General features: G+C 42.7%; 1 protein-coding gene across 3 annotated transcripts; it reads right to left on the bottom strand.

Annotated features, from left to right (window-relative positions):
• Positions 1–812: 812 nt before the first annotated feature.
• agpat9l (1-acylglycerol-3-phosphate O-acyltransferase 9, like) lies at positions 813–16,899 on the bottom strand. Of its 3 annotated transcripts, none has more exons than XM_024438281.1 (14): positions 16,801–16,899; positions 14,808–14,980; positions 14,038–14,104; positions 7,814–7,962; positions 7,351–7,496; positions 6,832–6,906; positions 6,636–6,725; positions 6,357–6,441; positions 5,988–6,103; positions 5,558–5,613; positions 2,867–2,952; positions 2,594–2,722; positions 2,108–2,187; positions 813–1,408 (listed from the first exon to the last, which is right to left on the bottom strand). In XM_024438281.1, exons 2-14 carry the CDS (start codon positions 14,949–14,951, stop codon positions 1,294–1,296), a joined length of 1,338 nt encoding a protein of 445 aa, XP_024294049.1. In that variant the 5' UTR covers positions 14,952–14,980; positions 16,801–16,899; the 3' UTR covers positions 813–1,293. The 3 variants fall into 3 exon arrangements, with proteins under 3 accessions (XP_024294049.1, XP_024294046.1, XP_024294047.1); XM_024438278.1 differs by having other exon boundaries at positions 6,357–6,450; XM_024438279.2 differs by lacking the exon at positions 16,801–16,899 and adding an exon at positions 16,070–16,199 and having other exon boundaries at positions 6,357–6,450.
• Positions 16,900–17,057: the final 158 nt, after the last annotated feature.

Below are 17,057 nucleotides of genomic sequence, written 5' to 3' on the forward strand. Positions count from 1 at the left end.
CTGACTTTGACTCCGATACACACCCCTAACACTAAGAAAGTAATACTAAGCATGTTGTGTAGTAAGATGTTAGTAGCCATGTGCCTCACCCTAATAACTTGGTCTATATACCTCTCTTAACTTTGCCTACTTTTGACTGTTCTACTGTAGCCTATAACCTGTTTTAGAGAAATGAATCATTGAATATTGTATTATTTAGCCGACGGTTCTAACTGGGTGTACAGAGAGAGCACTGTAAGAACAGCCCATGTTCTGAATTCTGTCGCTGTATGTTTTAAGTGCTAAACAAATAGTTGTATTGACTAACGTTACATCTGTCCTAGCTCGCTCATTGTCTTTATTGAAATGACGGATTGCCTCCTGTCCGCTTGGCATTCCCTTATGCCAGTTTGTAAAATCTCAATTTGTTTAAGCAAGTTAGCCATGTTTTTTTAAGGGTAGCAAAAGAGGCTGAATGAACTGTTTCACTTCCAGAAAAGGCTCCACTGATAGCCAGTTGTAGGCAGTGGTAAGATGTCAGGACAGCTTTATGTAGGTCCTAACAGTTTGTGGGCACCGTTTGAGTGCAATTAATGTATTGTTTCGTGTAGTGGCTTTGCATTTTGTTGTTCATATTTTTTGCCCCACCAAGATTTACATGCTAAAACCGCCACTGCCGTAATATCAAATCCTGGTAGCGGCATACCATGTAAAACTAGTCACAGCACTGTTTATAAAACATTTAAAATCATCAATTCACAATCAGTTTTACTGATTCTGACTACCTTGTTCTAGTAGCTGAGCTTGTTAATAAACACACCCCTAAAATAGGGAACAGCGGAAGACTAATGTTTATTTTCAAACAATTAGCAGCATTGATTGATCTACTGGGCTCAACATACAGGGGGTCGAAAAAACATTCACACAAAAAATAAACAGTCATCGTATATGCATAACGAAACTCTGACATTCAGAACTCTGGGATTAAACAAAAAGTTATACGGTCACAAGGTTATTAATTCATTCGAATGCCAAACAGGATTTCATAGTCATTTCCTAGTAGAACCATTTTTTACTGCAGCACGATAAAGAGCTATTCCAATCGGACCTGCCACCTCATCTCCTTTACAGTTCCATTGCACTAGTGTTGACACAGTCTTTCCAATGTAATGCGAATTGGCTTATCAGTTATCATACAGTCTGCAAGACACGGTCAATGTTACATCCCTGAATGGTCCATCCACACGATGGCAGTCTAGTCCGTGGTCATCGGTGTTAGTCAGTCATCAGGCAGGGATGTGGTAGTGGAGGGTGTCAGTCGCTGTGACTGCTGTTGTCCTTCTCACTCCCAACCACCATGCTGCTGTACATCTTCTGCTGCTCCTCTTTAAACATATCCTTCACCTTGGCCCTCTTCAGGCCCCCATCCCTACACAGGAACAAAACACACGTAAGAAACTTTTACATTTGTAATTTAGCAGACACACTTATACATTTCCTACTTTTCCCAAACTGGTTCCCTGTGGGAACTGAACCCACAACTCTGGCGTTGCAAGCGCTATGCTCTACCAACTGAGCCCCATGGGACCAATGTTCTTTAAGAAACGAACGTATCTGTGCTCAAGCGAATCTACTGCAATTGTGTGTGCCTTTTTTTTTTTTTCCCTTTATTTTAACAAGGAGAGACCAAGGTCTCTTTTACAGGGGAGCCCTGCATATTTATTTAACTAGGCAAGTCAGTTAAGAATAAATTCTTATTTACAATGACGGCCTACATCGGCCAAACCAGGACGATGCTGGGCCAATTGTGCTCTGCCCTATGAGATTCCCAATCGCGGCCTGGATTCGAACCAGGGTTAGTGACGCCTCAAGCACTGAGATGCAGTGGCTTAGACCGCTGCGCCACTCAGGAGCATATTCACAATAAGTGAATAAAACATAACACACATTTACAAGATGACAAAACACACAAGAGAAACAATCCCATTCCTCAGCAAAGAGGCCAATGCCTTCACTGCCTAGGTCAAAGACAGTACGAGGCAGTTAGGCTGTCAAATGTTTATGCCTAGGTGCTAGTGCAAGTGAATTATCAGAAAATCCTTATAGAAGGACGGAAGGATATTCTTACCAGGACAAGTCCACTAGTCCCCCCCGATGTGCGATGGCAGACTTGACTCTGTTGGCAAACTGGACAGCATCCTCCCCTGCCTGTGAAAAGAGGAAATAGATCAGTGGCACTTGGTGCATGGCTGGCAGGTTGTGTGTGTCTGTGTGTTGTATACACACACCTGTTGGGTCATGGCTGGCAGGTTGTGTGTGTCTGTGTTGTATACACACCTGTTGGGTCATGGCTGGCAGGTTGTGTGTCATGGTTGGGTCATGGCTGGCAGTGTGTGTCTGTGTTGTATACACACCTGTCGGGTCATGGCTGGCAGGTTGTGTGTGTCTGTGTTGTATACACACCTGTTGGGTCATGGCTGGCAGGTTGTGTGTGTCTGTGTTGTATACACACCTGTTGGGTCATGGCTGGCAGGTTGTGTGTGTCTGTGTTGTATACACACCTGCTGGGTCATGGCTGGCAGGTTGTGTGTGTCTGTGTGTTGTATACACACACCTGTTGGGTCATGGCTGGCAGGTACCAGACGTTGCAGACTATAGCCCAGCTGGTCATCATCCTCAGCAGGTAGCTCACCATGTTGTACTTGGCACTGTTCCAGAACGCATCCCCAAACTGAGGGTCATACTGCGGGAGGGAGATGGTCCCACAGTTGACAGAACACCTCTTCAAAGACGTGCTGACATTTTCTTGCAACTTTCCCAATGCCATCTTTGCGTGATTTAGGGAAATGTCAACTACTGAACAGAAGCAGTGATATTGATGCCTCACCTTTATGGCTACTGGGTATATTGTTCCTCCAATCTCAAAACTTCCCTTTTTGAACATCATGACAGACGTGTTGTTGATACAGGTCCCTGAGGACACCAGAAATATGCACTGTAGATAAGCCACAACCACCACAAACATACAGTATATAGATCCTAAGATAACAATGCTCTCCAAAATGACAGAAAAGGGTGAAAACTGCAAGGCCCTGCATATGAGATATATTACACACACGTGACTTGCATATACTGTATACAGCAGTCGTTCCCAAACTTTTTAAAGTCCCGTACTCCTTCAAAACATTCAACCTCCAGCTGCGTACCCCCTCTCGTACCAGGGTCAGTACACTCAAATGTTGTTTTTTGCCATCATTGTAAGCCTGCCACACACACTATACATTTATTAAACATAAGCATGAGTGAGAGTTGTCGTCGTAACCCAGCTTGTGGGAAGTTTCAAAGAACTCTTATAGGACCAGGGCACAAATAATAACAATAATCAATCATTTTGCTCTTTATTTAGCCATCTTACACATAAAACTTTATTTGTTCATCAAAAAATTGTGAATAACTCACCACAGGTTAATGAAAAGGGTGTGCTTGAAAAGATGCTCATAACTCTGCAATGTTGAGTTGTATTGGAGTCGGTCTTGAATCATTTTCCACACACAGTCTGTGCCTGTATTTAGTTTTCATGCTAGTGAGATCTGAGAATCCACTCTCACATATGTACATGTCTTAACAGCGCAATTTGCCAAGGCAAGAAACTCTGAGCGTAGTATCCAGAAATCTGGCAGTGGCTTCTGATTAAATTTAATTTTCACAGGCTCTTTTTTTCAGATATCGGTAAGTGGACTAGAGGCAGGGCATGAAAGGTATAGAGAATCCAGTGGTATGTGTCGTCTGTTTCAGGAAAGTATCTGCGTACCCAGCTTAATCAGGTGCTTCGATATATCACATTTGACATTGTCCGTAAGCTTGAATTGATTTGCACGCAAAAAAAAAAAAATCATACAATGATGGAAAGACCTGCGTGTTGTCCTTGTTAATGGAGACAGAAAAGAGCTCCAACTTCTTAATCATAGCCTCAATGTTGTCCCGCACATTGAATATAGTTGTGGAGAGTCCCTGTAATCCTAGATTCAAATCATTCAGGCGAGAAAAAACATCACCCAGATAGGCCAGTCGTGTGAGAAACGCGTCATCATGCAAGCTGTCAGACAAGTGAAAATTATGGTCAGTGAAGAAAACTTTAAACTCGTCTCTCAATTTAAAAAAAACGTGTCAATACTTTGCCCCTTGAAAACCAGCGCACTTCAGTATGTTGTAAAAGCGTTACATGGTCGCTGCCCATATCATTGCATAATGCAGAAAATACACAAGAGTTCAGGGGCCTTGCTTTAACAAAGTTAACCATTTTCACTGTAGTGTCCAAAACATCTTTCGAGCTGTCAGGATTTCCCTGGCAGCAAGAGCCTCTGGGTGGATGCTGCAGTGTACCCAAGTGGCGTCGGGAGCAACTGCTTGCACACACGTTACCACTCCACTATGTCTCCCTGTCATGGCTTTTGCACCATCAGTACAGATATCAACACATCTTGACCACCAAATTCAATTTGATGTCAAAAAGATGTCCACTACTTTAAAAATATCCTCTCATGTTGTCCTGGTTTCCAGAAGAGGATGTCTTCCTTAATTGACCCCCCATAAACGTAACGGACATATACCAGGAGATGTGCCAGGCCCTCCACATCTGTTGACTCATCCAGCTGAAACGCATAGTAATTGTTTCAAAACATCTCCTGCCATGTCACTGATGCATCGTGAAACAGTGTTGTTTGATGAAGGCATTGTCTGTATAGTTTTTTGGGCCTTTTCTCCCCAACATTGTCTCTGCCATATCGAAGGCAGCAGGAAGAATGAAGTCCTCCACAATAGCATGGGTCTTGCCTGTCCTAGCCACTCGGTAACTCACCATATAAGACGCTTCTAGCCCAGTCTTATTAATTGTATCTGTTGCTTTTATACATGTCTTACTACTCGAACATCTTTATTTTTTATTTTAAAAATCCTGTGGCTTATTTTTCAAAAGGTCATGTTTCATTTCTAAATGTCTGCGCAAGAGTGAATGTTTCCCGTGAGAGAGTAACGGTGAATGTGATTGGATGTTAATTATGACAAGACTACCTGTATTTGACATTGTGTTGTTATTTCGCTGAACACTAGATGGTTTAAATGTATTTTTGGCAGTCAAACTAGGCTACTCAGGCGAGAAAGAAAAAAAACTCACCCAAATGTATAGCTTGGAAAATACAAATGTACTTGTTTGAAAATGTGAAGAAAATGATTTCAGTTTGGGAATACCTGGTATACAGCATATGTATATTTGTAGGTGTAGGATCAGAAAACCCTAACTAACCAAGGCACTGGCTTAAATCAGTGTCTAAGGGCAACTTCATGCTAATCCATTTGGCCAATGTAGCACTTACCGATTCGGATAGTCCGGATTTTCCATCTGTAGATGCTCTACAGATAGTTTGTTGTTAGCATGACCATCTGTTGATAAGCAACTGCTTGCTAGGGTTAGGAGTAGAATAAGGGTGAGGGTTAAGCTTGGGGTTAAGGTTAGCGTTAGGGTTAGTAGATTGTAGAGCATCTACAGATGGACTGACTATCCAAATTAAATAGAACCCACCTTCTGGAAAGATCAATATAGGAAGCTTTGTGTTGTCATTCACGTGATCCGTCAACCTGTAAATATTAATAACAGTTAGAAAACCTAACTTCATATCTGGGAGGAGTATGAACATAGCTCCAACTGGAACTATAATGCATGTCCATATCAGAAAATGTCAGTGTTAAATTATATCCCTAATTGTCAATGGCAATGACTTGTGACTAATACATTTGTGCATGAATGTGCTAGAGTTTGGTTTTACTGACAAGCACCTATAAAGCAGAGAACATATTGTAAGTAAGCTGTCTGGCAGGAGTACATTATCAGGATGAGGAAATATGATTAGATATGACTGATTATTTGTCTGTAGCCATTTTCAATGGGCATGTCATTGCTTGTCTGAACATTGTAGGTAGAGATAGGAATAACAGTGAACAGGTAAGCTCACCTCTTGGCCACCAGGTGGCGATCTTTCATATCAGCTCTCTCAAACCAGATGTGAGGACAGGACCTGGCCATGGCCCTCTGCAGCACTCCCATCAGGCCACCATGTGACTGGCCCACCTAAAACACATCAGATCAAATCCCAAATAAAGTCCTCAGAATTCCTTTCACAGACAATTCATCCGATTAGGATTAAAGAAGAATAAAGTAGTAAATTGTCAGATAAATGTAAGGTACACAAACATGTATAAAATGGTGTACAAAATAAAAATAGGCTACACAGAGAGAAAGCAGTCAATTGAGCGTCAATCAACAAATTTCACACAGTTCAGCCATTTCAAGCGAGGCTTAATGTCAGCTTTATTTCACGTACCATGGCGTAACACCCATCGTTGCAGAGAATTACGATATCAATCGGGGAGGTGTGATTGGCCACACAGATTCCTCCTTTTCTGGGTCTGTTTTCTCTGTAAAACAAGATGGAGACCACACACACACACACACACACACACACACACACACACACACACACACACACACACACACTAAAGTAAAATAAAAAAAGGACCAACAGTAGGGTCACTTGGGGACAGGATGGTGTGTAATAGCTTGCTGAGTAGAGATGTGCAAGAGGGGAGGTCAGTTAACTGACTTGTTATAGTAGTGGATGGTGCAGGAGAGGCCTCGGGCACAGATCCTGTAGCACATCACATGGACCCAATCGCTCAGCCAGGACTTCAGCCTACAGAACACACAGGCACTACCTTAAAGATGACTAAAATACAATGACGAGAGGAATGTCTCACAATCCTGTGTGAACTTGTAGATTGAAAGCTGTGTGAGTGTACCTCCAGTTGGGGAGGAATCCTACAGCAGTGGTTCCTATCACCAGCCAGGTCAGGCCTATAGATGCCAGCGTGATCCTGAAAGAAAACATTCTCACTCAGGAACATACATGACACAACACATTATGCTGGTCATGAGCCAACACTCCACACCACAGGAGGTTGGTGGCACCGTAATTGGGGAGGACGGGCTCGTAGTAATGACTGGAGCGGAATCAGTGGAATGGTAACTAATACACCAAACACATGGCCTCCAGGTGTTTGATGCCATTCGCACTGTTCCGGACATTATTATGAGCCGTTCTCCCCTCAACAGCCACCTGTGCTCCACACTTTATTGATATCTGTGGTTGTGCATCCTGTCTATTCAGCCACTAGCTGGATTATTTGTGGTAAGCACTGCATTTAATATTACTGGTACATGGCATGTATGTTTGGTTCAGGGATGTGAACTGTAGGAGAACTGAGGCCTTGCTATAGGGGAAGAGTGATTCTGAATGATTTCACACTCCCAGGTGTTACCTGAGTGGAGCCAGGATGCAGTAGCGTATGAACACACCCAGCCCCCAGACCATGGTCAGTTTGAGGCTGATGTACTGGAAGTCAATGTTGGTGCGAGTTAGCAGGTTCCACGACACCAGCTCCTCTGATGAAAACCGCTGGGTCACCTTGAAATCAGAAGAACAACATTACAAATAATGTAGGCCTACCTGTACAGAAAGAAAGTCTGGACTTTGAATAGACGTTGTACCGTTTTTCTCAATCCTGAATCAACCCCTGGCCCTAAACACTTCCTGATGCCCCTTCGTTGATATGAAAGGACTGGACGTGTGCAGTAAAGGCAATAACTAGGAAACTCATCTTAGCCTACCAGAGAGTTAAGCATTACTGTATAGCTCAGATCTATCAGGGGCCATCATAGAATATCTAGCATTAGGGGTACATTTGGAATTAGGCATCAATCTTATTCTAGTTGTGATCTCACCTCATCCTCTACGATGTCTTCGATGCCTCGTCTGTAGAAGTAGAAACAGTCGCTGAGTGTGAAGTCCCCTCCCACTGGTGGTTTAGGGCGACTGCGCCTCAACTCCCCAAGCGCCTCCTCCATAGAACCATCATCCCTCTGGATGAGGCCTGGAAATCCACACACAAAGATATCACCTAGTCAACCCTATATCATTTTCAGATGTGATCATATCGTACCGCTATCTGTAGTTGATAAAGATTCATTTGTTTTATATTTTACCATCAATACAGACAACATTCACAGAGTCACAAACAAAGAGCTTCAAAGTTCAATAAGTTTATTCATTTTGAATGACAAATATGTCAAACGACCATGGGCATGTTAGGAGCTGTCGAGAAAGGAAATGAGTCACAGAACTGCAACACATTTAGGAGTGTCACCAACTAACTCACACTGTTGCTCCATATTGAGAAATATTGGGCCGATAGCTGAGTCACTAACAACAACCCTAGTCCTGATCCTAAACAGTTTAAATCACCAATATCATTTTCCTACAAAATCCATAAGAAATGACAGGCCATCAAACATAGTAAACGGCCCTTTGTGTGTCTGTCATCTCGAGGTAATCACAGGTCTAGGATCAGATTACCCCACCACAGTGTATCCCTTCCTCCTAGAGGTCTGAAGGCAGTGAAATCAGCTGAGGAGACTCAATCTGATGACGCACGAGGCAAAGTTCAGGAGAGAGAGACAGAGTGACTGACTTTATGCTGAATTCAATCAATCCTGCTAAAGCAATGTTTATGCTGGACCCATTTGTTTTCTTTGAAAACTACAACCAGCATCTACAGTGAGGGGAGTACAATACAGAAACCATCCTGTGAGTTTTCTATATAACAAATTGAAAGAGCATCTTGATGTGCTGTGCTAGCTAGTGAACACAGCGCTGTGAGTTTGATTGAATTGCCCCCTGACAAACCAGTTTTCAATCGCTGGTTGAAAACGGTTTTCTGCCCCTCCCAAAAGATAGAATTTGTAGATAATTGGCCCTCTTTCTGGGACTCAGCCACAAACAGGACGAAGCCTGACCTGCTGAGGAGTGACGGACTCCATCCTAGCTGGAGGGATGCTCTCATCTTATCTACCAACATAGACAGGGCTCTAACTCCTCTAGCTCCACAATGAAATAGGGTGCAGGCCAGGCAGCAGGCTGTTAGCCAGCCTGCCAGCATAGTGGAGTCTGCCACTAGCACAGTCAGTGTAGTCAGCTCAGCGTTCCCCATTGAGACCGTGTCTGTGCCTCGACCTAGGTTGGGCAAAACTAAACATGGCGGTGTTCACCTTAGCAATCTCACTAGGATAAAGACCACCTCCATTCCTGTCATTATTGAAAGAGATCATGATACCTCACATCTCAAAATAGGGCTACTTAATGTTAGATCCCTTACTTCAAAGGCAATTATAGTCAATGAACTAATCACTGATCATAATCTTGATGTGATTGGCCTGACTGAAACATGGCTTACACCTGATGAATTTACTGTGTTAAATGAGGCCTCACCTCCTGGCTACACTAGTGACCATATCCCCCGTGCATCCCGCAAAGGCGGAGGTGTTGCTAACATTTACGATAGCAAATTTCAATTTACAAAAAAAAAAGACGTTTTCGTCTTTTGAGCTTCTAGTCATGAAATCTATGCAGCCTACTCAATCACTTTTTATAGCTACTGTTTACAGGCCTCCTGGGCCATATGCAGCGTTCCTCACTGAGTTCCCTGAATTCCTATCGGACCTTGTAGTCATAGCAGATAATATTCTAATCTTTGGTGACTTTAATATTCACATGGAAAAGTCCACAGACCCACTCCAAAAGGCTTTCGGAGCCATCATCGACTCAGTGGGTTTTGTCCAACATGTCTCTGGACCCACTCACTGTCACAGTCATACGCTGGACCTAGTTTTGTCCCATGGAATAAATGTTGTGGATCTTAATGTTTTTCCTCAAAATCCTGGACTATCGGACCACTATTTTATTACGTTTGCAATTGCAACAAATAATCTGCTCAGACCCCAACCAAGGAACATCAAAAGTCGTGCTATAAATTCACAGACAACACAAAGATTCCTTGATGTCCTGCCAGATTCCCTCTGTCTACCCAAGGACGCCAGAGGACAAAAATCAGTTAACCACCTAACTGAGGAACTAAATTTAACCTTGCGCAATACCCTAGATGCAGTTGCACCCCTAAAAACTAAAAACATTTCTCATAAGAAACTAGCTCCCTGGTACACAGAAAATACCCGAGCTCTGAAGCAAGCTTCCAGAAAATTGGAACGGAAATGGAGCCACACCAAACTAGAAGTCTTCCGACTAGCTTGGAAAGACAGTACCGTGCAGTACCGAAGAGCCCTTACTGCTGCTCGATCATCCTATTTTTCTAACTTAATTGAGGAAAATAAGAACAATCTGAAATTCCTTTTTGATACTGTCGCAAAGCTAACTAAAAAGCAGCATTCCCCAAGAGAGGATGACTTTCACTTTAGCAGTGATAAATTCATGAACTTCGAGGAAAAGATTATGATTATTAGAAAGCAAATTACGGACTCCTCTTTAAATCTGCGTATTCCTTCAAAGCTCAGTTGTCCTGAGTCTGCACAACTCTGCCAGGACCTAGGATCAAGAGAGACGCTCAAGTGTTTTAGTACTATATCTCTTGACACAATGATGAAAATAATCATGGCCTCTAAACCGTCAAGCTGCATACTGGACCCTATTCCAACTAAACTACTGAAAGAGCTGCTTCCTGTGCTTGGCCCTCCTATGTTGAACATAATAAACGGCTCTCTATCCACCGGATGTGTACCAAACTCACTAAAAGTGGCAGTAATAAAGCCTCTTGAAAAAGTCAAACCTTGACCCAGAAAATATAAAAAACTATCGGCCTATATCGAATCTTCCATTCCTCTCAAAAATTTTAGAAAAGGCTGTTGCGCAGCAACTTACTGCCTTCCTGAAGACAAACAATGTATACAAAATGCTTCAGTCTGGTTTTAGACCCCATTATAGCACTGAGACGGCACTTGTGAAGGTGGTAAATGACATTTTAATGGCATCGGACCGAGGCTCTGCATCTGTCCTCGTGCTCCTAGACCTTAGTGCTGCTTTTGATACCATCGATCACCACATTCTTTTGGAGAGATTGGAAACCCAAATTGGTCTGCACGGACAAGTTCTGGCCTGGTTTAGATCTTATCTGTCGGAAAGATATAAGTTTGTCTCTGTGAATGGTTTGTCCTCTGACCTATCAACTGTAAATTTCGGTGTTCCTCAAGGTTCCGTTTTAGGACCACTATTGTTTTCACTATATATTTTACCTCTTGGGGATGTTATTCGAAAACATAATGTTAACTTTCACTGCTATGCGGATGACACACAGCTGTACATTTCAATGAAACATGGTGAAGCCCCAAAATTGCCCTTGCTAGAAGCATGTGTTTCAGACATAAGGAAGTGGATGGCTGCAAACTTTCTACTTTTAAACTCAGACAAAACAGAGATGCTTGTTCTAGGTCCCAAGAAACAAAGAGATCTTCTGTTGAATCTGACAATTAATCTTAATGGTTGTACAGTCGTCTCAAATAAAACTGTAAAGGACCTCGGCGTTACTCTGGACCCTGATCTCTCTTTTGAAGAACATATCAAGACCATTTCAAGGACAGCTTTTTTCCATCTACGTAACAGTGCAAAAATCAGAAACTTTCTGTCCAAAAATGATACAGAAAAATTAATCCATGCCTTTGTCACTTCTAGGTTAGACTACTGCAATGCTCTACTTTCCGGCTACCCGGATAAAACACTAAATAAACTTCAGTTGGTGCTAAATACGGCTGCTAGAATCCTGACTAGAACCAAAAAATTTGATAATATTACTCCAGTGCTAGCCTCTCTACACTGGCTTCCTGTCAAAGCAAGGGCTGATTAAGGTTTTACTGCTAACCTACAAAGCATTACATGGGCTTGCTCCTACCTATCTCTCTGATTTGGTCCTGCCGTACATACCTACACGTACGCTACGGTCACAAGATGCAGGACTCCTAATTGTCCCTAGAATTTCTAAGCAAACAGCTGGAGGCAGGGCTTTCTCCTATAGAGCTCCATTTTTATGGAACGGTCTGCCTACCCATGTCAGAGACGCAAACTCGGTCTCAACCTTTAAGTCTTTACTGAAGACTCATCTCTTCAGTGGGTCATATGATTGAGTGTAGTCTGGCCCAGGAGTGGGAAGGTGAACGGAAAGGCTCTGGAGCAACGAACCGCCCTTGCTGTCTCTGCCTGGCCGGTTCCCCTCTTTCCACTGGGATTCTCTGCCTCTAACCCTATTACAGGGGCTGAGTCACTGGCTTACTGGGGCTCTCTCATGCCGTCCCTGGAAGGGGTGCGTCACCTGAGTGCGTTGATTCACTGATGTGGTCATCCTGTCTGGGTTGGCGCCCCCTCTTGGGTTGTGCCATGGCAGAGATCTTTGTGGGCTATACTCAGCCTTGTCTCAGGATGGTAAGTTGGTGGTTGAAGATATCCCTCTAGTGGTGTGGGGGCTGTGCTTTGGCAAAGTGGGTGGGGTTATATCCTTCCTGTTTGGCCCTGTCCGGGGGTGTCATCGGATGGGACCACAGTGTCTCCTGACCCCTCCTGTCTCAGCCTCCAGGATTTATGCTGCAGTAGTTTGTGTCGGGGGGCTAGGGTCAGTTTGTTATATCTGGAGTACTTCTCCTGTCCTATTCAGTGTCCTGTGTGAATCTAAGTGTGCGTTCTCTAATTCTCTCCTTCTCTCTCTCTCTCTCTCTGAGGACCTGAGCCCTAGGACCATGCCCCAGGACTACCTGACATGATGAATCCTTGCTGTCCCCAGTCCACCTGGCCGTGCTGCTGCTCCAGTTTCAACTGTTCTGCCTTATTATTATTCGACCATGCTGGTCATTTATGAACATTTGAACATCTTGGCCATGTTCTGTTATAATCTCCACCCGGCACAGCCAGAAGAGGACTGGCCACCCCACATAGCCTGGTTCCTCTCTAGATTTCTTCCTAGGTTTTGGCCTTTCTAGGGAGTTTTTCCTAGCCACCGTGCTTCTACACCTGCATTGCTTGCTGTTTGGGGTTTTAGGCTGGGTTTCTGTACAGCACTTTGAGATATCAGCTGATGTACGAAGGGCTATATAAATAAATTTGATTTGATTTAAGACTGATAATTGTGAAGTGATTGCGTCAGTGGATAGATAGGCAGCCACCACAGAGCCACATCATTCAGCACAGAACATTGTAAATTCTCACGATCACAGTCTGCTAATTAACAGAGACTGCTCCAAGCATTTCACTGCAAGCACTATAAAAATAAATAAAATAAAATCAGGTTTACACCGTCTCTAGGTTCTCAGTGGTATAATTAAGCAATAAGGCCCAAGGGGGTGGCGGTCCTGGGAATATACCACGACTAAGGGCTGTTCTTATGCGTGATGCAATGCGGAGTGCCTGGATACAGACCTTAGCCGTGGTATATTGGTCATATACCATAAACCCCAGAGGTGCCCTATTGCTTTTATAAAGTGCTTACCAATGTAATTATGGAGTAAAAATGTAAGTATTGTCATACTGTCAGCCAATCATCATTCAGGGCTTGAACCATCCGGTTTCTAATTTCATATAGGTTACCCCATCCCACCTAACGTGCCTTGAGCACATTGAAAATATATATATTATAAATGCAACCTATTTCAACCATTGACAGCTGACTGAAATCAGTCCTGACATGATATTGTCAATGCACTCCAGAGGAAAACCTGTTTAACTACTATGGTACACTAACATACAGGATTTGTTCTAAGGCACTTTACATGTAAATTAGCTTCTGAACACAGCAGATAAACAACAGTGTCTTTGGGAACCAGTGTTGTTGAGAGAGAGGAGAAACAGACCGAATAGAAACATTCTGTATATGTTTCTTTAAGAGTTTCTCAATGGCAACGGGAGTGTGAGTAAAGGGAGTGACTGAAAACATTTAGGTTTCTCTTTCCAACACATTGGCCAGACTTGTACGCCTAAATTATCAACCATGCAACTTTAGGGAATGCCCACAATCATTTCCTTATCAGAGACCAATGAGTAAATAAATGTCTCTATCCATTCATCCATCCTATATATCGATCAAGCAAATTAATCCAATGAGCTCTGCTCATTGGCTCACCGTTGGATGAGGAGGATTCGATTATATGCTGCTCTTTGTTGACTGTCTGGATCCTCAACGTGGCCCACTGGAGAATATGAGAGATGAGAAACATCTTTAGCCTTTGACATCTCACCCCATGACCCACAACAGGACAGGAGAGAAAGGACATACACATATTCACCCCTGAACTCTCACCCCAGATAAGCCCCTGGACAGGGTTTGAAAGTTTGTTTTTTTCCCCAGGAGGCCACAAGGTTACAGGATGTTCAGATGGAAAAGTGCAGAGAACATATGTGCTTTTCTGTCAGAAATCATGTCAGTTCTATACATTTATTGCGATTCAAAGTTCCAAACATATTGCTCACCATGTCTGCTGCAGAGGGACAAGAGCCATGAGAAAACGACTTTTGATCAGTCATGGAAATAAAAGTGCTTAAAACAAATTGGCTCCATATTTAAGAAGATGAGAACATGCTATGAAGGGAAATTACTGGAGTTTTGATGCAGTTACAGCCCACCTGCTCAAAATAATATTGCGATATGAAACTGTATCGATTTGTTTCTCCCTCACTAATGCTGTGGTATAAATACATACATTAAGGCCACAAGTCTTATATTTAGGACATGATGAATAGATAACATTTAAGACAACTATAGACACATGAAGCTGTGCCCCTCACGCTGTCTGAGTGATGCAGTTTACCAGATTTTACAGAGTGTGTAAGTATTACATTTTCTCTTTCCCATTTTGTTGTACCCCCCCCTACTTCTGAACAGAGGCAGTTTACCTCAAGGGTTTTGACCAGGATCTTCATGTATGTCTCAGAGATGCCCAGGGAGAAGCCAAACATGGCAGGCACCATGAGAAGAGCCACAATGAGGTAGACCCACACCTTCAGCCCTGCCAGGACCACCACCCAGAAATCCTCCATCGCTACAGACCTCTCTACAGTATGTCACCCTGCAGAAACAACAACAGGTGATTGATAGCAGTAATAGCATAGCAAGCTTGTGTGTAGGCTATGGGAGATAGGGACATAAACACACACATTGAACCAACATTGAAGGGTGTCAGAATAACCTCTCTGTGTTTAAGCGCAGGGTGTTGTTGGTTCAATATCTAACAGTACTACCTCAATTGCTACAGTTAAAGATATAATTCACCCAAATGACATATTGGTTTCCTTACCGTGTAAGCAGTCTATGGACAAGGTGAGACAGCAAATTAAATCCATGCTTTGATGCTTTGCATATGACATGTGAAAAATGCTAATATCGGTGATATTGACTTGCATTGGATTTGTTCCAAAATTCCTTAAAGAAAAAAAATGTAGATTTTGGAGACAGTGGCCAGGTAAACAAAACCAAAACATAGATCTCTGTCATACCATTTTCATAGACTGCTTACAGGGTAAGGAAAACATTTTGATAATTTTGTTATTTGGGTGAACTATCCCTTTAACTATAGGCTAGAGAGGGTGGGAAATGATACCACTCAGATTTCAGGACAAACACCGAACATGGCTACACATCAGGTATGTGTGTGACTATGTAAAGCAGAATGAAACAAATATATATGAATAACATAGAATGTGCAATCTATTAGATCAAAAACACAAGGGGAGCTGAAATAGGCCTTCTATACTAAAATATAAACGTGACATGTAAAGTGTTGGTCCCATGTTTCTTGAAGTGAAATCAAAGATTCCAAGAATGTTCCAAACGCACAAAAAGCTTCTCACAAACGTTGCGCACAAATTTGTTTACAATCCCTGTTAGTGAGCATTTCTCCTTTGCCAAGATAATCCATACACCTGACAGGTGTGGCATATCAAGAAGCAGATTAAATAGCATGATCATTACACAGGTGCACCTTGTGATGGGGACAATAAAAGGACACTCTAAAATGTGCAGTTTTGTCACACAACAATGCAACAGATGTCTCAAGTTTTGATGGAGTGTGCAATTGGCATGCTGACTGCAGGAATGTCCCCCAGAGCTGTTGCCAGTTAATTAAATGTTAATTTCTCTACCATAAACTACCGCCAACCTCATTTAAAAGAATTTGGCAGCACATCCAACCGGCTCACAACCATGTGTAACCATGCCAGCCCAGGAACTCCACATCCGGCTTCTTCACCTGCGGGATCGCCAGAGACCAGCCACCCGGACAGCTGATGAAACAGAAGTATTTCTGTCTGTAATAAAGCCCTTTTGTGGGGGAAAACTAATTCTTATTGGCTGGACCTGGTTCCCCAGTGGGTGGGTCTATGCCCTCCTTGGCCCATCCATGGCTGCGCACCTGCCCAGTCATGTGAAATCTATAGATTAGGGCCTAATACATTTATTTAAATTGACTGATTTCCTTATATGACCTGTAACAGTAAAATCGTTAATTACATGTTGCGTTTATATTTGTATCAGTATAATAATGAGCTAACGTAGGCGCATGCCTGAAATGACAATTTCAAATGCGACAGAAAGAAGCCCAGCAATTTGATTATAGGCTAATACAAATCTATCTAGGCTGACGATTGGAAACTCAATTTAAAATAAACTTCACCAACTTTAGATTGCGCAACATATACGCTCGTCACGAAAATCCTCAACCGGAGACGCTCAATTCATTTCAACGTCAATAGCCAATTATAAACAGAGTAGGCTATTGGACACAGCTAAACCAAATCGCTTGACAAAAAAACTGTCAGCAAATTGTCCAGACCTGGCCGGACAATTACAAAGTTTGGTTCCCGATATTCAGCCCGGCGTGGTGGATCTTACCTGTCAAACTCCAGTCCATGTTACCATGCCCTTCCCTATTGTAGAGCTCATACGACTATGTGTGAAGCTAACCACAATAGGGATTATCCACAATAGTGGAATTTGCGGATCGCTTTCAAAATAAAGGTCCATAATTGAAACTGATCCAAACGGCAACAAATAGGGGAATAATTCCACATTTGGATTAGATAATGCTAAACAAGGTTGAAATGTTGTTACATAACTTAATAATAAATACAATAATGTATTTATTTGAC

The sequence above is a fragment of the Oncorhynchus tshawytscha genome, linkage group LG12 (assembly GCF_018296145.1).
Source record: "Oncorhynchus tshawytscha isolate Ot180627B linkage group LG12, Otsh_v2.0, whole genome shotgun sequence".
Lineage (NCBI taxonomy): Eukaryota > Metazoa > Chordata > Actinopteri > Salmoniformes > Salmonidae > Oncorhynchus > Oncorhynchus tshawytscha.